General features: G+C 39.2%; 1 protein-coding gene across 1 annotated transcript in view; it reads right to left on the reverse strand.

Annotated features, from left to right (window-relative positions):
- The window catches only part of RAP2A (RAP2A, member of RAS oncogene family), a 35,248-nt gene extending 14,033 nt beyond the window's left edge, over nt 1-21,215 (reverse strand). Inside the window, exon 1 of the mRNA XM_045869623.3 lies at nt 20,630-21,215. Within this exon, the coding sequence (XP_045725579.1) occupies nt 20,630-20,943 (314 nt within the window). The 5' untranslated portion in view covers nt 20,944-21,215. The remainder of the gene's footprint in view (nt 1-20,629) is intronic.
- Between the last annotated feature and the right edge of the window lie 732 nt (nt 21,216-21,947).

Below are 21,947 nucleotides of genomic sequence, written 5' to 3' on the forward strand. Positions count from 1 at the left end.
GGATCCGGGGGGCACAACAGGAGCAGGGAGATAGGAGACACCTGCAGTGTTCTGGGCATGAGACAACAAGCACTTGAACTGGCATGATGGCAATGACAATGGAAAGAAAGAAGATATAAAATACATTTGGAGTTTGTACCAACAAGATATACTAATAGACTGGTTGAAAGACACAGAGCAGGCAGTGGGGTTTTGGCAAAGAGAAATCAGAAATGATTCATAGGTAAGCTATTGTTTTTACAAGTATAGTTTTATCTCACGACTAAGAACATAGGACCCCAAAGGGAACTACCATATGCCTATTACCCTGTTTCTAATACACTTTCACTGTGACCATGTTTAAAATGATCTTGGTTATCAAATCACTACTGCTTACTAAGAAGATTTTGGTTTATCATGGAGTTCTTAATAAGCATTAAAGATCACCTCCTCTTGGCTTCAAGTTTACAAAATGATTATTTTCCCGTAGAATTAGCTACTTCTTTTTCCTATGAAAGTTTTATTTTTAAAATATCCTACTCAGGTTATTCACTTCATGTTTACCTTAATATTTTCTGGATTTCCACCTATCATTTACTGACTATACCTGTGAGTTTCTTTAAAGATGTATGTTGTCTCCAGAGACAAACTTTTCTTCTACTGTTTAAGATAAAAATCATTTGCCACTCAAATTGGTCTTCGAAGGTCTTCCTATATATTCTCAAATTATTAATAAAAAGAGAATGATATTTTAGCTTTCAAATCTTACCAAACACTTGGACATTTTAATTCTGAAAGTTTGTGAATGATAATTACGCAACACTATAAATGTACATTTTTTAGCTCTTTCTAAATTATTATTTTATTAAAGTCTTTAAGAGTCTTAGAAAAATATATTAAATAGGACACAAAAAAGAACTCACCATAAAAGGAAAGGTTAATGAACTAGACTTCATTAAAATTAAGAATTTATGGTCATTAAAAGAAACTATTAAGCAAGTGAAAAGGTAAGCCAAAAATTGGGAAAAGGTATTTCCAACACACGTATCTAACAAAGGACTTCTATCCAGAATGTATACAGAATTTCTACAAGAGAAAACAACAATACAGTTTTTAAATGGACAAAACACTTGCAGGTATTTCTTTTAAGACGACACCCATGATCATTAAGTATGTGAAAAGGTGCTCAACATCATCACACACCAGGGAAACAAAAACTAAAACCACAATGAGGTACCACTAGAATCTTACCAGATTAGCTAAAATTAAAAAGACTGATAGGATCCGTGGAAGAGGAAATTGGTACAGCTACTTTGGAAAATCACTTGGCAGTATTTACTACTGCTGAACGTATGCATCTACAACCCAATAATTCCACTCCTAGGTATACACCAAGAGAAAGTGTCCATGTATGCAGAATCTTCAAAGAGGCATTAATCAAAATAGCCCCCATCTAGAAACTACCCAAATGCCCATGCGCAGGAGAGAGAATGAAACCATGGTGTATACATACAAGGGGACTACTGCAGCTCAGGGAGGAATTACCTGCTGCTATCTGTAACATGGATGACTCTCACAAAGAGGATGCTGAAGGACAGAAGTCAGCAGCTCGGGAGTAGACACAACTCATCTGTGTTGGTCTCTCAGTATGGAAGTGACAGGGACGGAACATGAGGGAAACTGCTGTTCCTTGAAATGTCTGTCCTGCCTCTTCATCTGGGATTTGTCCAGCTGGACCCCTAAGATGGATGCACGTTACAGCACAGAAGTGATACCTCAATAAAAAAAATAAATTGAAACTGCAAAAAGAAAATCAATAAATAAGATAATTATCTAAATGATTTCCTCATTAAAATAGGAACAGAAAATAACCTTCAAGACAAACTGAGTGAGCATGCATGTTGGCTACGGGGTTTAAGGCACATAAAGCGCATGATTCAGTTGATAGTTAAGTTTATTACTCAGCTGAACGCTGCTAATCAATTTTAAATTTCATCCAGGTTCTATGCTGTTTAATTTATATTCGAAACTGGCTGAAGACTGAAAGCGTAAGGAATACTAATACTGAAGTACATGTCATTGGAAATACAAATGATAATAATTTTGAACATTTTCTTCACTCTCCGATCTATAAATTGGATTCATCTGAGCACAGTTCTTTTCAGGCTTATCAAGATAACCACAGCACTTCAAATACCTCTATTAAAAAGAAAAAATACAGAGATGACTACACATTTAATTTGGCTTTTTATTTATTAGAAATGGAGATTTTCTACCCCAATAATGTGTTATTTGTAAGGAAGTGTTTACAATTAGAGGCCTAAAATCTTGTCACTTAAAAACCAAATGCAAAAAATTATCTGAATAAACCAGTTGATTCTTTTTTTTTTAAAGCGCAATATTCACGATACCCAAAATAAGGTAGAAAAAAGCAGTGATTGGTCTATCTTTGATACTTTAATGTGTAGCTAAATTTCAATCTGTATTTTAATATATATTCAGTCACCAAATCAAAATATATCATTTTAAAAATCTGTCAGCAAAGTACGGGTCTTCCTACATAATTTAAATAGCAGGGAAAACTCAAGCTTGGATGCATATATGAAGAACACACAGCTTTCATCTATCAAAGGAATAAATGTGTTCAGACATAAAACATGCGTTTTACCTTCAGTGAGAGTTGCAATCTGAAACCTGTGCATTTAAAAACAGGTCTAACTATTGTACTTGAAGAGACTACACTGAGTCAAGTGCTCAGGAACAGCAAGTTTTCTGAACTGTTACGTACATTTTTACCAGGTTAAGTTACAGAATACATCTTCTTGGCACCTCTTCATTTCAGAATTTCTGACAAAAATGTTTACGAATGAAAACTCCCATGTCTCTGGTACACAGTTAAAGATCAATTACAAATACTGTTTAAAAGCTACTTTTGAATGAAGAAGATTTAAAGATGCAGCAAAGCGGGCGCCTGGGTGGCTCAGTTGGTTAAGCAACTGCCTTCGGCTCAGGTCATGATCCTGGAGTCCCGGGATCGAGTCCCGCATCGGGCTCCCTGCTCGGCGGGGAGTCTGCTTCTCCCTCTGACCCTCCCCCCTCTCATGTGCTCGCTCCCATTCTCTCTCAAATAAATAAATAAAATCTTTAAAAAAAAAAAAAAGATGCAGCAAAGCTATGAAGAGCTAAACTTTTTAGGAACTTTTAAATGGTGAATAGAGCAGTATTTGTCCTGGGAGATTGTTCTACGATTGTAGTAGGATATCAAAACATTTCTACTTTCCAAGTTACAATACAAACAGCACCAAAGGATATCAAAATATTTCGTACTTTCCAGGTTACAATACAAACAGCACCAAATAAAACTGAAAGAAAAAGCTAACCTCAAAACCCAACACATCGGATGTCTAGAAAGCTTGGTTTCTAGACAAGAGAATTAGGATTTCTTCTCTCCAGCAATAAAGACCTTGGGGGAAGAACACATCAGTTACACATGATGCTATAATTGGTTGGTTCAACCAGCGTAAGACCAACTGGTGATATCTATTAAAAAGGGTTTTTTTTGGGTTTTTTTGAACCAGGAGAATAACAGGTGACAGATGGAAAATGCAAAACCAAACAAATGCACAATGAAAGAGCTGTAAACTACCACTATTGGCAGAGGTTAGGGTGCTCACCAGCAGCCAAAGGAGAAGGATGAGCTACAGACAATGATTCAAACCAACACCGAAGTAAAAGAAATTAGAAATAGTTGTAAAAAGTCTCTGTGGGAGCCAGCAAGGAAGAATGGCTGGTAAGCAAAAAGTCTTCAGTAGCCTTTAATAGTAATCAGGTTTGGGATGAGGGGCTGTAACAGGTCTAGTACAGTGAGTACAGAGGATGGGGAGAGCAAGGATTACTGGATGTGAGAAAATCTGTCCCTTCATTTTCATTCCTGCTACAGAAACCCTTGAACTATGCAATAGTCTCCTAGCTGATCCCACCTCCAACTCCTCACCTCTGTATTCTATCCTTTATGCCACTGACACGATATTTATCTTAAAACATTGCACACAGTTTTCTCCCCATCCCCCTGAACCCGCTACCTCAGGAAAAAAAAATGTGTTGGCTTTGCAATGACTAGATAAAGCTTATCCCTAGGCTAAGAGTCAAGGTCAACCACAATTTGGCCCCTGGCTAAAATCCTGATGGAGTGCATTATTTTAAGGGAGAGAGAACTGCATTGGGATTTAGGGGACCTAGAAAAAGCCCAGCTCTGCTCCCTTGGATGTCAGGTGACCTTTCTGAGCCGCAGGTTCCTTATTTGTGACACAGAAATATTAATGATACTCAGGCATTATGTTGAGGAGCACGACGGTGGTGATTTTCCTAATAATAGCTGGCATCTGTAGATGGCTTAGGTGCCAGACACCACTAGGCAGTTTACATGAATTAGCCATGAAAGTATTATGGATACTGTAAAATACTACAGAAATGCTAATTATTCTTTTCAAAATTCGCTCAAACCATCTGTTAGTTAAGTTAGTTCTAGAATCTTAATTGTGGTGATAGATCTGTAAAAAACGTACGAAAAATGTTACATAAAATCTTCTCTCCTCTATCTCTGGCTCCGGTTGGTCTGGCAAGGATGAGTCAATCTAACCGTCTATCGAAGACCATTCGATTTGAGAAAAAAACAGGGTAAATGTGATTCCTTCTACTATCAAAGGCTGACAATTTCCCATCTTCTCCAAACAGAAGTTACCTTTTCTTATTCTAGTCATCTTCTCACTCCAAACACTGCTAAGTCATTAGATATGAGCCATGGCTCAGCCCTAGTGAGATAATGAAAGAAAACAGAGAACAACACAAAACAAAACTCCGAAGAGAGTTAGGAGCTCTGGGATAAAGTCTGGCGTCTGCTTTACACCAGCCGTGCTCCCTTTGCAGTCAGATCTGGGCCTTCAGGAAAACAAGGGCTAGGAATGTTTTCTATCTACGTACCTCTATCGCAATGCTGCAATCAATTCTTTTATAAATATGCAAACAGAGGAGTACATAAAATGAAGATCTTCAAATACAACAGTTTTTGCGTATAGACCACAGTGGAAATGTCACAGAAACAATATCCCTGGTCACCAGTCTGAGAAAAGCATTTTTGGATGAACACTATCCAGAATATTTTATTTTTTATTCTTTATTATACCTTGCATTAGATACTGAAATGCTTCATCTGATTCGTGGTGGGGGGAGGGGGAGGGTGTCTCCAGATATTTGGGAGGAAAATGGCCAAAATGCAGAATGTAATGACCTGAAGGGACCTATATTCATTAATTCAACAACTTTCTATGTGCCAGATGCCTGATAATCAAAATCAAAGCAGTCTACCACCAAATAAATACATGGAAGGAAATTTTTTTGTTAAATTAGATGGCAGTATATGTCAAATATACTTAAGATTTTCTGCTGAAACTAAACTTTAGTATGTTATATTCTTTTCTTTTCTTTTTTTTTTAGAGGAGGAGGAGGAGAGGTTGGTGGGGGAGGGGCAGAGAGAGAGGGAGAAAGAGAGAGAGAGAGAGAATCCCAAGGAGGCTCCACTCCCAGTGCAGAGCCTGACGTGGGGCTGGATCTCACAACCCTGAGATCAGGACCTGAGCCGAAATCAAGAGTCAGAAGCTTAACCGACTGAGCCACCCAGGCGCCCCTAATATGTTACATTCTCAATAAAATCAAATGTGATCTTCAAAGTTAATTATGTGTGGGTGGGGAGAGTAAAATGACACAGGGCAGATAAATTGTGAGGGCCCTGTTTATCTGGGTAAATGTGAGGGCAGGTGGTAGGTGCTTACATCAATTTGCCACCTCTTAAGAGTTAAGATACATCAACTCATGGATTCACTTATCATTTATCGTTAATATTTTTTAAAGATCTTCACAGAGAAATCCAAAAGATCAATAGTACTCTTTTATCAAAATAACTTCTAAAATAACATGTGTACCTATAAATGTTTTGTTGTTTCAGATAACTACTGCTGCATAAAACCCCCCCCCCAAACTTAATGGCTTAACATAATCATTTTACTATTTTTCTTTTTTTTTTTTTAAGATTTTATTTATTTATTAGAGAGAGAGAGAGAGAGCACAAGCAGGAGGAGTGGGAGAGGGAGAAGCATGCTCCCCGCTGAGCAAGGAGCCCGACGTAGGGCTCGATCCCAGGAGCCTGGGATCATGACCTGAGCCGAAGGCAGACGCTCAATCGACTGAGCCTCCCAGCCACCCTCATTTTACTGTATTTTATGATGGTATGGGTCAGGGATTTAGGCAGAGCTCAGCTGGGCAATTCTGCTGTTCCCCGTGGCACTGACTGGGCACAGTCAGTGGTGTTCAGTTACGGCTGGGCTGAACAGAGGGTCGAAGATGGCCCTCACCACAGGCCTGGAATGCTGGTGGGCTGGCTACTCTCCATCGTAGTCTCAGCCCTCTTTATGGGATCTCCAGCACGTTGGCTGGACTTCTTTCATGGCAGCTCAGGGTTCCAAAAGACCACAGTGGAAGCTGCTTAGTCCTCTTAGTGACTAGGCCCAAAACTTGCTTGGCATCACTTCGGCCATCCTCTGTTGGTCAAAGTAGTCACCAGCCAGCCCAGACTCAAGGGGAGGGGAGACAGAGCCTCCTCTCGATGGGAGTTGTGTAAAGACTCTGTAGCCATCTTTAATCCAGCGTGTTTAGGAAAAAATGTCATCTTTAAAAACGGAATAAAAGTCCCAGTTTATCAGGATTTGTTGACCCACATCAACAAATGCAATACAAAAGGATGTTGGTCAAAAAAACAGACTCTATATAGACTAGATATCACAAAAATATATGTAAAAATGGGATTTAAATGGTGATAGATTCTAAAAACAGGGAATTTGAGGTTAAGAGTCTAGAATGACCATATAATCTATTGCCCAGGGATACTCTTGAGATGGAAATGGGCACTGTACAAAAATGTGCCACAGCAACAGACACCTGAACTGCCCCAGGTAAACAGAGACACAGGGTCACCACTGGAAAAAAGGGACGAGATCAAAGCAGTGATACTTAATCAAAGGAAAAGATGCATGGGATTGTTTGGAGCCAATCAGTATGGCCAAAAAGAAAAGCTTCCAGACTTGTTATTTTAATAGGATGTGTTGATGAGAGCCATGGACCAAATCTCCTTCCCCCAAACAACCCTTTCCTTCCATCAATGTCCAAGTGTTTCCCTCAATCAAAAGAGATGATCTGTTCAGAAAGGCCTTAGGAATAAACACTGTCTGTCATCAAGGGCAGCCTTTCAAATGTATGTACCTCTGGGAGGTATGCTCTCATAATCAGGGCGCTGACATGTTAGGCACGGATGGGAACAGGCCACACTGGCTGCTTCCCTCAGGGTAACTACGGCTGGTAGGCACAGCATTCACCCTGCTGAGCCCGCACGCTGCTGGAGGGTCCTTCCCACCCAGCGCTCCGCAGGGCAGCTCCATCACTGAGATGAACACTCTGTTTAGAGCCTTCCTCACTAAGGACCCAGCACGCTGAAACTGGTTAATGGCCATTTGAGAGCAAGAACAGACATTTTTTTTTATGCAAACATTACTGCTCCTCAATGCAAGACCACTGGAAAAAAAAGTTCTGTCTCATTAGTAGTATTATATTAGTCAGTATGCACGAACTGAATTAACCACGGAGAAATTCTTTTCTCATCCCTTGCTCTTCAAAATAAACTAAAAAAAGTTATCTTAATTTCCAGTTAGGTTTCATGTATGTGTGCATAAATGTATTTAACTATTTGTCTTACCACGGGCATCCAGCCCTTCACTGTACCAACATCACCGGTGGCCAAAGTTTGTTTGAAGTGTTGGTTCCAAAGCAGATAAAGAATAGTCTTGAGTGTATGTGGATCATTTGGGTGGGGGGGGGAATGATATTTTGGACAGTATAATTTTATATACACTGTAGTTGGATACTTACTTTGCTAAATGCAAAAACAAAAAATGATATAAAGATAAAGCTTATTTTTTGTTTCTTTATATTAGATTATCCTTGATAATCAACTTTTATCTTTAGCTAGGCTCCCAGCTATCTTCCCTGACGACTAGCTATTGTTTTTTTCTCAATTTTCCACAAATCAGTTTTCTGTTCTAATGCTTCCTAAAATAACAATTCTGCTCAAACCATTCTATAACCAAATACAAACAGAAACTAAGATTTCATTTCCAGGGAGGATCGAAATATACTAAACATAACAAAGTGAATGTATCATTGTGGGCACTACTCTTAGAGACAAATTTTTCATTTCTACAAGTTACAATGCATGAAAAAGTCCTTAGAAAAGGTGGCCTAGTAAAAGCAATGTTTTCTGGTGGAAAAATATTTTGAAACTTAGAAATCAAATTGTTTTAGAGAATGCATTTTGTCCCTCTCTCTATATACCATCAACTCAACACTGTCAAATATATATTCACTTACAGAACATTTTGGCATACCAGAAGGACAGATACTACCTTGTACTGATTTTGCATAACGCCCAGAGCAATGTTATGCAAATGAAGTGGGTTAAACTATAGTATTTAATGTTGACAGTGATGACTTTTATACAAAGACAGATAAGACTTCTGCAATCAAATTGTTAAAAAGCTGTCAACATATTTCTCTCTCTACACTAGCCATCTGTCTTCTGTCTACCTATCTAAACTGGCCATATAGAGTGTTAAAATTGTCTTCACCCCCTGTATAGTTTTTGGTATTCATAAAAAGGTCTATTATCATTATCAACTTAAAGACGTGTTATTTAACAAATACTTATGTCTCATCACTTTTTTTTTTTTTAAGATTTTATTTATTTATTTGAGAGAGAGAGAGAACACAAGACGGGGGAGCAGGAGAGGGAGAAGCAGACTCCCTGCCGAGCAGGTAGCCCGATGCAGGACTCGATCTCAGGACTCCAGGATCATGACCTGAGCCAAAGGCAGTCGCTTAACCAACTGAGCCACCCAGGCGCCCTATATGTCTCATCACTTTTTATAAAGTACTCCTTATGCTTAAAATACATGTACTAAAAATCATCACAATTCTTTGTGAGTCACAAAAACATACTGTCACCATTTATAGCCAACAGAGTCTCTACGGGAAGGCAAAGACAAAACACTCAGGGTCTATGCTAAATTTCTGTAACATACTGTACTAGCAACTTCAGACACAGATAGAAAGCAATGGGAAAAAAGATGGAAAAACACTACCAGATTGGCTATATAGTTTATCTAGATATGGTAAGGCAATCGCAATTGAGTCTAATTCTTAAGAAATCATGTGGCAGTACACTGTTTTATAAAGTCAGATAAATGCTGGAGTTGCATTCCTATGTGTGTGATTTTTGGGGAAACTTTACTACGGATATTTTAGGGTTACTATGTAAAGAAACACTACATTCATTATCTCGTTAGTATTATACCCATATTACAGAAGTTGAGGAAGTTGAGGTGCAGATAATGTTAACTTGCCCCAAATCATGTGACTAATAAGTACCGCGAATCAGCTTTAACTGGATTAACACTGTCTTCATAAATAAGATCAGTATGCGTGGTAAAATAAAATAATAAGTTAGAGCAATTATCATATATGCAGTATGTTATAATCACTGGAAATCTAACGATGGATGAATTTAGAACTCAGAATAAAACAACAAAATTCTCCATCCCAGAATAGAGAAAAACACTCTCTAAGATTTCATTGACAGAAAGCTGTAAAGATACCTAATAAAGCAGAAAATACTAATATGTACTGAATTATTAATATGATGTAGTATTTCCACATCTGAATTATTAATTTTTAAGGGTTGCTCCTAGAATAGAATGAGAAATAACACTCCTAAATGCTTTAAGTAAAGGTTTATAACCTTTCTCTTGGGTAATTCTACTAAGTGATATTAAGATATATATAATTATGGTCATCTTCATCTATTTTTACTGTTAAAGGGAGAGCTGAATCAATGTCATCCTGGACAGATGCACCAAAGCTCTAATAAAGATCACTTTCCCAAACCTCCTCAGCAACCTGTTGTAGTGATGGATAATCCTTGTAATAAGCACACATCCCGGGCTGAATCCTACTACATCTCTTTCTGTTTAAAGTCTTCACAAGGCAGGACCTCTCCTGCCTTACCAGATTGAGTAAAATTCCACGACAAATGAGAAAGAGGTCCCCATATTTCTAATATGCACAACCAACAGAAATAAATGCTTCTTCAAAGATAGACTTTACATGTCTTTTTGTTTAGTGACTAAATGTTATCTTTCTTTGTAATGGAGAGTGCATTTACTAACTCATGTTAGGAAGCACTTCATTTTTGTAGCATTTATATAGGGTTGTTGGAAACTGGAAAAGCAGGAAAAGATAAATGCTGTTTCCAACAATTACAGAGATAGTTCTATTTATTTTCCTTAGAGTACAAATATTCTAGGATAGCAGTTGTCAAATTGTGAGTGATGAGATCAATTTAGTGGATCAAGAGGAACATTTAAAAACAATGAAATAAAATTATAAGAATAAAATAGAAAATATAATACAAGGAACATAACAAATTTAACTATTATTTCATGAAACTTGTATTTATGCTGTGTGTACCGTCACAATGTAAAATGTATTTCTTACTGAGGGCCATGATTAAGAAAATGTGAAAGCCACTGCTGAGAGAATACATAGAAGTAGACAGGGAGATGTGTTATTTTTTCAATACTTTGTTTTTTGACAGAAATAACAATTTAAAAAAAATGTGAGATACGGATGAAAGAAACTGAAAAAGACACAAATAAATAAAAAGATATTCTGTGCTCGTGAATTGAAAGAATACTGTTAAAATATCCATACCACTCAAAGCAATCTACAGATTCAATGTAATCCCTATCAAAATCCCAAGGGCATTTTTCACAGAAATAGAACAAATCTAAAATTTGTGTGGAACCACAAAAGACCCTGAATAGCCAAAGCAACTCTGAGAAAGAAGAACCAAGCTGGAGGCATCACACTTCTGATTTCAAACTATATTACAAAGCTACAGCAACCAAAACAGTATGGCACTGACATAAAAATAGACACACAGATCAATGGAACAGACTAGAACACCCAGAAATAAACTTATGCATACATGGTCAACAAATTCACAACAACAAAGGCAAGACTATGCAATAGGGAAAGGATAATCTCTCCAGTAAATAGTACTGGAAAAACTGGACAGCTACATGCAGAAGAATGACCCTGGATCAATATCTCCACCATACACAAAAATCGACTCAAATGGATTAAAGACTTGAACATAAGATCGGAAACCACAAAACTCTGAAGAAAATATAGGGGGAAAACTCCCTGACACTGGTCTTGGCAATGATTTTCTGGATGTGATACCAAAACAAAGGTAACAAAAGCAAAAATAAGTAAGTGGGACTATATCAAACTAAAAAGCTTTTACAAAGCAAAGGAAACCATCAACAAAATGCAAAGGCAATCTATGAAATGGGAGGAAATATTTTCAAACATAGATCTGATTAGTATCCAAAGTATATAAAGAACTCATACAACTCAACAGAAACGAAACAACAAACAACCCAATTAAAAAATCGGCAGAGGATCTGAAAAGCCATTTTTCCAAAGAGGACATATGGATGGCCAACAAATACATGAAATGGTAATTTAATCATCAAGGAAATGCGTCTCAAAACCACAATGAGATAGCACCTCACACCTATCAGAATGGTAATTATCAAAATGGCAAGAAACAACAAGTGTTGACAAGGATGTGGAGAAAAGGAATTCTTGTGCATTGCTGGTGCGAATGCAAACTGGTGCAGCCACCATGCAAAACAGTATGGAGGTTCCTCAAAAAGTTAGAAGTGGAACTACATATGACCTAGCAATTCTACCTCTGGGTATTTATTCAAACAAAATCATTATCTCGAAGAGATATCTGCACCCCATGTTCACCGAAGCATTACTTACAGTGGCCAAGACATGGAAACCACCTAAGTGTCCATTGATGGATGAATGGATAAAGAAAATGTGGTATGTCTGTCTGTCTGTATACACATATATCCACACAGACACACAAAAAGAATATTATTCAGCCATAAAAAAGAAGGAAATCCTGCCATTTGAGACAAAATGGATAGACCCCGAGGACATTATGCTAAGTGAAATAAGTCAGAGAAAGACAAATACTGTATGAGCTCATGTACACGTGGAATCTTAAAACAAAAGAAAACAAAAACCTGAACTCACAGAGAACAGATAAGTGGTTGGCAGGATGGGTGGGTGTGTATGTGAACACGTGCATGCATGCATGTGTGTTTGTGTGTGTGTGTGAAAGAGAGAGAGAAAAGGGTGAAGGTAGTAAAAAAGTACAGATTTCCAGTTACAAGATAAGTAAGTCCTGGAGGTTTAATGTACAGCATGGTGACTACAGTTACAATATTGTAGTGTATATCTGAAACCTGGTAAGAGAAAATTGTAAAAATTGTCATCACACACACACACACACACACAAAATTGCAACGATGAATGGTGATGGATGTTAACTAAACGTATTGTAGTGATCATTTTGCAATGTATACACATATCAAATTATCATGTTTTATGGGGAGTGACACTTCTAAATGTTTTAAATAAATTTTACAATGTTTCTCTTGCATAATTCTACTAAGTGGAAAAAAAACTAAATACGTTGTATGTCAATTATATCTCAATAAAAATAAATTTTAAAAACACAAAAATTATAGATTATATTTGCCCTTAAAATATCAATTTTGGTATGTTTTCAAACCTTAAACATATTAAAAGAAAGATTATTAGAGAAAGTAAAAAACAGAACAAAGCAAAAACAATAATCTATCCAATTCTGACAGTGAATATATTTGAGCATTTTGAGTAAAAAGAATGTATACTTCACAAGTGTACTTAATTTACACACTGTCATCTATTTTAAATAGCTTATTCAGATAAGAGTTTTCAGCAATATGCAGTATCTTCAACATTAAGTAATAAAATGAATCAGATTCGAAGACTCCCAATGTTGCTTTGTTACTGGACTTACCAAACCATGATTTCAATACAAAATGCTGCTGATATTTGATTCAGATACCCAATAATTTTATTTTGACTCACAGGCCTAAAAAAATTTTTTTTCACAGTTGTGACCTTTAATATAAACTGAAATGTATTAAAAATCAGGCTAATGTAGGTGTTTTATTAGGGTTTTCCTACAAGAATAAAAGGTGAAATAGTTGGAATATTGGGCCCAATAGTTCCAAAGAGATTTCAATCTTTTGGAAGTATAAAGTTAAATCTATTGAAAGAGTATTCGGTATATACCATGTTAACAACTAGAGATATGCTATTTTTAGATATTTTGATAACCTTAAACTTTACCAACATATCTACATTTTACTTACACACTTTATGGAAATGTAGATGTCTAAGATCATTGCATTACCATTACTGGTATTATTCTACTGAAGGGCACAGTTTGATCTGGTAAAGCATAACAGTATGTTTAAGAAACTTAACTTTTCTCTGCCAGGCTGAGAATAATTTTTAATATAATTAACCACAACTGTGAAAGTAAGAAATAAAAAGTATTTCTGCACACTCTTAAAATTTCATGATGCATTTCCTATGGAAATAATATCTCTACATTTATACTTTTGTAATTATTCTGTCTCCATCAGTTTTATCTCATATTAGAGGCTACTCATATCCAAACCCAGATATTTTTCCAAAAAAACTGTAGAGTATTACAATTCTTTTTATTCCATAAGCCAGAAAAATATAAGTACATAATAAAATAGTGGGTAAGAACAGAGAGAGAGAGAGAAACAGATTAACAAGGAAAAGTGAAAACAGAAGCAAAAAACAAAAACCCTAGAGTAGAATCACACATCCTTCCCCAGGGGCTTAGGTTTAAAGACAATGGCTAAGGAAAAAACTGTGTAACCAAAATTACCCTTGATAAAAAAAAAAAACAAAAAACAAACAACACCTCACGAATTAAGTATGGTGTACATGCTTTTATGTAAAGTTTATTGCTTAGAAATATACATAAATGTATAATCTATGCATTTTAGTGTGACATATAATTTAGTGGAAGAGGACCCAGAGAAAACACTCAAATGTATTACTAACTGGAAAACTTTAACAAATAACAGGATTCCAACTTAGTTGGGTCTTCCTGTTGGCTGAGTCATCTAGAGACATTTTATCAGTTCCTCCACCTTCTCCTTAGTGTTTACCTATTCATTACTCCACCTTTTCCTAAAGAGTGCTAGAGAGTCAACATCATCCACTTGCCTGGTGACCCAAATATTTCTCATTGGGTGGTCAGTGAGGTCACCTTCAAATCATCCATTTGTTCCTGCCGGAGGAGTTATGTCAATATGCAGGGACAGGCGATGTATTTTGTCTGTGTGCAGTAGTAGAACGGTTGGCTACTTAAATTACTTTTGCCCCCTTTCCCTTTAAAAAAAAAATTATAGGAATGATCCCTCTGATTATAGATTTCATTGACACAATTATCACCAAATCTTAACTAGACAAGATTTGCGGGTCACAGGTTGCTCATTCGTTAAGGCTCATATTGAACCCTACCTCTTCCCTCATGGCGCCCACTAGAGAGAAGTACCAACAGCATGTTAGAGCCGAAGGGAGATCATCTGCTCCATCTGCAAAGTGAACTTAAACAATTCCAATCTCGGGATAGCAAAGAGAAAGGCACGATATTGTAATGTTCTAATTTCATAATGTGGCAAATACAAGTTTCCCCTTCAGCAAGACAATACTTGGGGCTATAAAAAGTGACTCATGACTTCTAGGTGCTCTGTACTTTGGAGGCCCAGCTTCCAATGACAATTTTGGTTACTAGAGGTATCAAACTGGGGAAGAAGGTGTTTGTGGAGGAAGGAGTGGTGGGAGACTCTAGATATTCCACTTACTTGGGACAAACATTTGATGTATTCCCTGGTTTTGGCTCCACAGCACCAATCTGTCATGGGTCAAGATCTATGTGTAGCAATTGGCCATCTGCCTCTATTTTAGAGAAGGTTTTTATGGATACTTATTGTGAGGAGAAAAAGTGCAAACGATCAGTTTGGTCACTTAAAAGTGATCGCTTAAATCATATAGAAATATTAGTAAAAAAAAAAAATAGTAACGAATTTCACTTTGGGTAGTGCAAATCAGCTGTCTCTTCCTGTTCTCTTTTTCCCAATCTTAAAATTCCCCCCATGCCTTCTAGCCTATATAGTAACGTGTGAAGCCTCCTCTATATATCTTAACTCTCAAGTGCTATCCTTGGCCATATTCATTTACAATTCTATTTCTGGCCATATCCATTCATTTCTCTCTCTCTCTATTCTACCCAGGAGGTCTCATCTACTCTCCACATCTGAACTACAGGGAGGATCCTGAGTCCTTACATTCATATGTAAAGTGATCTTTCAGGCTTTATTCAAATATTCTAATTACTTATTAGGTGCATCTATACGGATGATTACCATCTCCAACACAGAAATAATGTCCCCCCACTATTCCTCTGTAATCCCGTTCACTCATGTTCAAAGTGTCCAAGGTTACATTTGACCCTCCCCCCCAACTAAGTTTAATTCATTCTTTACAGTATTATTCGCATCCCTTCTTTCCTTTCTGTTCCTGCAGATATCATGCTAATTCAGAATCTTTCTACTTCACACAAAAACTAGGATAGATGATCACAATATTGCAGGATCATTCCCCCTAACTCTGGTCTATTGTCACCAAACCTTCTATCACATCATCTCCATGTTATCATTTCTATACCAATTTTGATCACGGTCCTTTACTACAAGATCAAGTCCAAACTGTTTAACCTTCTGTAACTTAGCTTTACATTTTTTAGCCTTACCTCCCTCCTTTCACACTTGTATATGAATTCCTAGTTTAGCCAATCTGGTCTATTTAACAGCCAACAAATACTGTATGAGTTTTCCATGCCACTTCCTCCATCTGGAAGGCTTTGGAGCTCCTGATGCTTCGAGATTCTTATTAAACTTCACCCCTTCCCTTGTCACCCCAAGTAGGTACAAGTACTGTGAGAGAATGTTAAGAGCTGAAGGGATACCACCTACTCCACGTGCAAAACGGACTTTTAAGAATCGTCTCTCCCACCTATAAAATTAAAATGTTCAGGGATACCAAGGCTAAAGGACAATAAAAATAATTTTCTTTCCAAACACTGGTTTTCTTTCAACACTTTTTTCTTGAGCGTTTCCTCTCTGCCAGGAGCTTGTGCTAGCCACACAGGACTAGAGTTTAATGAGAAAGACCAACTGCACGTCTATCATCACACAAATAGTTCAACTTCGGTGAGTGCTACAAGAAGAGGGAAGTTCAGGGTAGCAGAGAGGTCTGAGGTATGCATGATTCAGGGAAGGCGTGAGGCATGACATTTCATCCAGTGTGGGAACACAGGAAGGAGTTAACTCAGCTTGGGAAGGGAAAGAAGGCTTCCCTGAGGAGGAAATCTTTTAAGTAGGGGTGAAAATGAGTAGGAATTAACTGCAAAAGGTAAATGCTACATGTACAAGGAAAGCCCAGACAGGTACTTTCAAGGAACTAAAAGCAGGTGTGGGTGCTGGAACCTAAGGGACGAGGAGATTGAAAAGGTGAGGCCGGAAAGGCAGACACGGGCAGGAGCATGCTGCGCCTCGGAAGGTCATGTAGAAGATTTCTGGGCTTTATTCTGAGAACAACAGGCCTTGAACGGCATGTTCCAAGACACTTTAAGTCAGGATCATGGCCTACCCGGGGAGGAATGGGAGAAGCAATTATGAAATCAGAAAAAATTCTAGTTTTATTTCAACTGAAACATATTCTATATCCCTATCACACTTCCTTGAGTGTGTGTTCTCATCTGAAGTCAAGCTGAAAAAGGAAAGTATGTGAATTAACAAATACAGCCTTTTTAGTTGGGCCACTTGGCTTGGACAGGAGGTAGTGTAAGTAGATGAATGCCTCTGCACCTGTAAACACTTGAGGGAGTATGGGCTTGTTCTACATTTTCTAAGAGCACAACATTCCATACAAGAACAATCCAATAAAAAGCTCCATTTCACTGTCACTGGCCATGAATTGGTGCTATTCTTGAAGTTAAATCTTCAGTCTCCTCCCCTTTCCCATAAGGCCTTTAATAAGGGAAAATATTTTGAGAATATATGAGCAAAATTTTTCCAAGGGTTGTTTTAATCCCAGTTGCTTTTTATTCTCATCTTGTCTACATCAGGCGATGAATTTCAAAAGGCAGTCACAACTTTATTTCCTCTAAAATTACATTTATATCAAGGATAAAATTTAAAGAAGATAGGGTGACAAGGTTATTAATAAAAGAATAGCTGGAATTTTGGAGCAATTTCTGTGTTCAAGGTATTGTGTTGGACACCTTAAAATAAATTATCTCATTTAATCCTAATAAAGACTTTGAAGGGTGCATCTCATTCACAGATAAGGAAACTGAGGCTTACTGCTTCCCTGCAATATATACACCTTAGACCTGTACTGCCCAATATGGTAGCCTGCAGCCACACGTGACTTCTGAGCACCTGAAATATATCTGAATTAAAATGTGCTGTGAGTGTAAATTACACACCAGATTTTGGAAAATTTAGAATAAAAAGGAAAGTAAGATATCTCAATTTTTGAATATTGGTTACACATTAAAATGGCAAATAGTACATTAAAAAATGCCTTATTAACTTTATCTGCTATAATTTAAAAAAATAAGCTACTAGAAATTTTTAAATTACGTTTGTGGCTCACATTATACTTGTATGGAACAATGCCACCCTAGACCAAAAGCTGGGTATTAATTTGCCAGTAAATAACAAGTTCAAAGCCAGCCTGGTATAGAAGAAGAGTACATGGATTGTAACAGATCTTGGTTTAAATCCTTCCATCAGTGACTGGTCTTGGGTAAAATACCGAATCTCTCTGCACTTCACTTTTGTCACTGGCATTATGGTGATATTAAATACCCCCAAACAACTGTTGTAATATGTAAAGCAGCTAGTGGGCAGAGAGGAGGGAATAATTACTGAATACTTCCTATAGCAACTGCTTAATTTAAAAACTGATTCCCAAAAAGAACAGAAAATTTACTTATTTGAAAATCATGTTTTTTTGTTTTGTTTTGTTTTAAAGATTTTATTTATTTATTTGACAGAGAGAGACACAGCGAGAGAGGGAACACAGGCAGGGGGAGTGAGAGAGAGAGAAGCAGGCTTCCCGCTAAGCAGGGAGCCCGATGCGGGGCTCGATCCCAGGACCCTGGGATCATGACCTGAGCCGAAGGCAGACGCTTAACGATGAGCCACCCAGGTGCCCCGAAAATCATGTTTTATTCTCAAGTGGGAGGAGTTAAATTACTAGCACATTTAATGCTTACTTTAGCATCATATAGGCATTATCTATTATCTTCTAATATACATAATATACACAGATCCTCTCTTTCTATGTAAGTTATTTATAATATGTTATAGGCTGGGAGGCCAGATGATAAAATTAGGGTGAGGTATAGAATGTCAGAACACAGAAGGGCCCAAGGGGTCCTTACGGATATGATGGATGAATTCCAGTGAAAAGAGTTTATGAACTTGACGTCAGCTGACCCATGGTTTTTTTACATCAAGAACTGAGACTAGTGAGTAAAATGACACCTAGGCAAGTAGAATTTTACTTTTTTTTTTTGCACCTTGGTTGTGGTGCAAACAAATAAATAGTTTCACCATACCAGGTTTAGATTAGCCCACTATTAGTAATCTCCACTAAATCATAAGAAACTACAAAATCATGTGGACTAAACTATCTGAGGATATTCTGCCATATTCTGTCCCCTAGGCTTCTGTCAAGAAGTTTGCCCTTTTATCAATGTTTGAATTATATGTCTACACTTAAATATGAAGTTTGGAGCAGCTGGGGCATTCACTTTATTATTTGATGTATGTATATGGCTTAAGATTGACACGTGACAATGTATTAGACTGCCCTGTTCTGTATTTTTTTTTTAGTAGTATGGGGGGTGGCGTACTAATTAAGGATTTCAGTCACTGCAATGTAGCCCCTTAAGTATACACTTATTAAATTTAGCACCAAAACTGCTCGTTTGTTATCTACAGCAATTAACTTTAAGAAAATGAGACTGGAGAAGTAAAAAACTATCAGATTTACAGATCTTAGAACGGCAACAGAGACCATGAAAATATTCATTTTATTCTAGTTTGAGTTTTAGCAAGAAATAATATACAAAATTTTGTTTTAGCTATTAAAGTGTATGCGCAATGAGTTAAAGGGGGATGGGGACAGGGCATCCCCTTTGATCATATGTTGCATTAAAAATCCACCTCTTGTAATGAATTTTTGAGTACCTACTGAGTACACATGACTTGGTCTTTGCTCTTTCAAAATAAGTGACTCTGACTTACAACGTGATTGTGTCTACAGTTCACTTACAACTATCTTTCAGTAAATGTCTTCAAATTTAGGGCTAAAGCTAGAGTTAGGTAGAAAAAAAAATTACACTATATCAAAATTATTAACAATTATTAGCTAATAAGAATCACACAGAACAATAATGTGCAACTAGTAATTAGAAAAATTTGCTAAAACTTTGAACTATTATTACATTTTTGATGCTTGAAATTATAGGAAAATATATACTAATATTTAAGAGAAAACAAGTATTTTAAGCCATTTAAGCTACAAGCCATATTTTCAAAATGCACACTGTAAAAAAAAAAGAGTTTATATCAGGAAAGAGCTTGTTTGCATTAACTTTAAATTAGCTAATACTTGAGTTACACCTTTGAAGAAACTTCAGTTTTGTTTCCAGGAATGCTTTTTTCCCTTTCTTTTTTTCTTTTTTTTTTTTTGAGGGGATAAGGCAGTTGGATTAAAAAAAAAGTTAAGCCGCATTCTTTAACGTAAATGGCATATCTGGGCTCCTATATGCTAATAACTCTCTCAACCTCACTGAACTGTTAGGACGTCTTCAAATAATTTAATGCCTTTAAAGTTTCGTCTTAATTGCACAGTTCATTTTTGTAAAACGCCTTGGCACCACTCAATCTTTTAAGAGAGGAGAAAGGTGTCTTTCCTCTGGACTTGACATTTTTACCATATATGTGTGAGCAATTTTGCTGTCAAATATTGCCAAGGTAGATTTTTTTGTTGTTGTTCAATCTGAAAATGTCTCCACTATGCCTGCAGAGCTCCCCTCTTTCCCAACACAAACCTACCCAACCCTTTCTCCCACTGCAAGTTTTAAACTTTGTTTCCTTTGGGGTTCTGCACAAGTGCTACTAATAATATCCAAGAGACAAAGAGCTGTGCTGTAGGTTCACGGGATGCCAAATTTGAGTTGTGAAACAAAGCACTCAAATTTGAGATTCAAGATGATGGTGGTGGTGATGCTGGCAAAAAAAAAAAAATTATTATAGAGCATGAGACCCCCAGAGCCATCTCCCCAGACAGCTCCCCCTGTCCACGGCCACCCAGAGCACGGGGGAGTTCTGGCCCCGGGACGTCGGCTGCCGGCAGCACCGCGAAGCCCCCTGCCCGCTCCCCCCGGCCCCCTCACCGCTTCACTCGGATGATCTGGTCCCGCATGGGCTTGATGTCCTGGAAGCTCTGCTGGTTGACGAGGCTGTAGACGAGGATGAAGCCCTGGCCGTTCTTGATGTACAGGTCCCGCATGGACGCGAACTGCTCGGTGCCCGCCGTGTCCAGGATCTCCAGCACCGACGGCGACGAGTCCACCTCGATCTCTTTGCGGTAGAAGTCCTCGATGGTGGGGTCGTATTTCTCGATGAAGGTGCCGGTCACGAACTGCACGGTCAGGGCGGATTTGCCGACCCCGCCCGAGCCCAGCACCACCACTTTGTACTCGCGCATCGTCCCTCCGCGGCCGCCGCCGCCGCCGCCGCCCGCGACATAGACCTACGGCCGCCGCGCTGCGCCCCCGGACCCTGCGCCGGCGGCCGGCCCCGCCGCCTCCCGCGGCCGCCCCCACCTCACGGCCGCCGCGACCCCCCGGGCGCCGGCGGAGGGAGCAGCAGCCCTGGGCATGGGCCGAGCCGGGCGGCAACGCGGCCCGCGGGCGCCGGCAGGCACTGAGCACGAGCAGCCAGCGAGAGCCGCCGGAGCCACCGGAGCCGCCCAAGCCGCGGGCCCGCAGTGCCACCCGCCCGCCCCGCCCCTCGCGCCTCCACGCCCAGCTCCCCGCCCGCTGCCGCCGCCGCCACCGCAGCTTCCTCGGCTGCCGGAGCGCGCGCCCGAGCGGGAGCCGCAGCGCTGCCGGGGGCGGGGCTCGGCGACACGAGGCGGGGCTCCGCGGCGCAGCCCCGCCCCTGCTCCCCGTCGCCTAGGCGACCGGCCGCGCGCGCTCCCGGGAGACTGCGCCGTGCGGAAGCCTCCGCTCGCGGTTAGATAAACAACCTCCTCTGCCGCCCAACACCACCCTACCCCGCACGCCCCGTCGAACCCCAGGGCCTGCGTCCTGAGCATGCGCAGTTCGCTTGCCTGAGCCGGGAACCTGGTCAACTGGAGAATCCCACGCTCGGCATTTGGGGGAGACAAGATGTTAGCGGGGCCGGAGCAATCTGCAGGCTTTAACGTGAGGCGGAGAGTGAAAAGAAGAAACGGGCAAGGCTCAAAAGGAGGTGTTGGTGAGGGATTTTGCTTGACACCACCCAGTCTCTCAGTACTGAGAGTTTGGGTTTTTATCCTGCATCAACGTAACGAGAAGCCTTTTTGAGGGAACGAACATAAATACAACGGAGCGAAGCTTTCTTTTAAGACTCAGAACGCTGAGGGAGGGGTTGCATGGCCCCTCTGCCCACTGCCCGAGGTGGCGAAGGCGAGTCCGCGGAAGCCAGGCGCACGCCCGGCGACGTTGC

The sequence above is a fragment of the Mirounga angustirostris genome, unplaced genomic scaffold (assembly GCF_029215605.1).
Source record: "Mirounga angustirostris isolate CCGP_5_RB_7025 unplaced genomic scaffold, mMirAng1.0.hap1 SCAF_3, whole genome shotgun sequence".
Lineage (NCBI taxonomy): Eukaryota > Metazoa > Chordata > Mammalia > Carnivora > Phocidae > Mirounga > Mirounga angustirostris.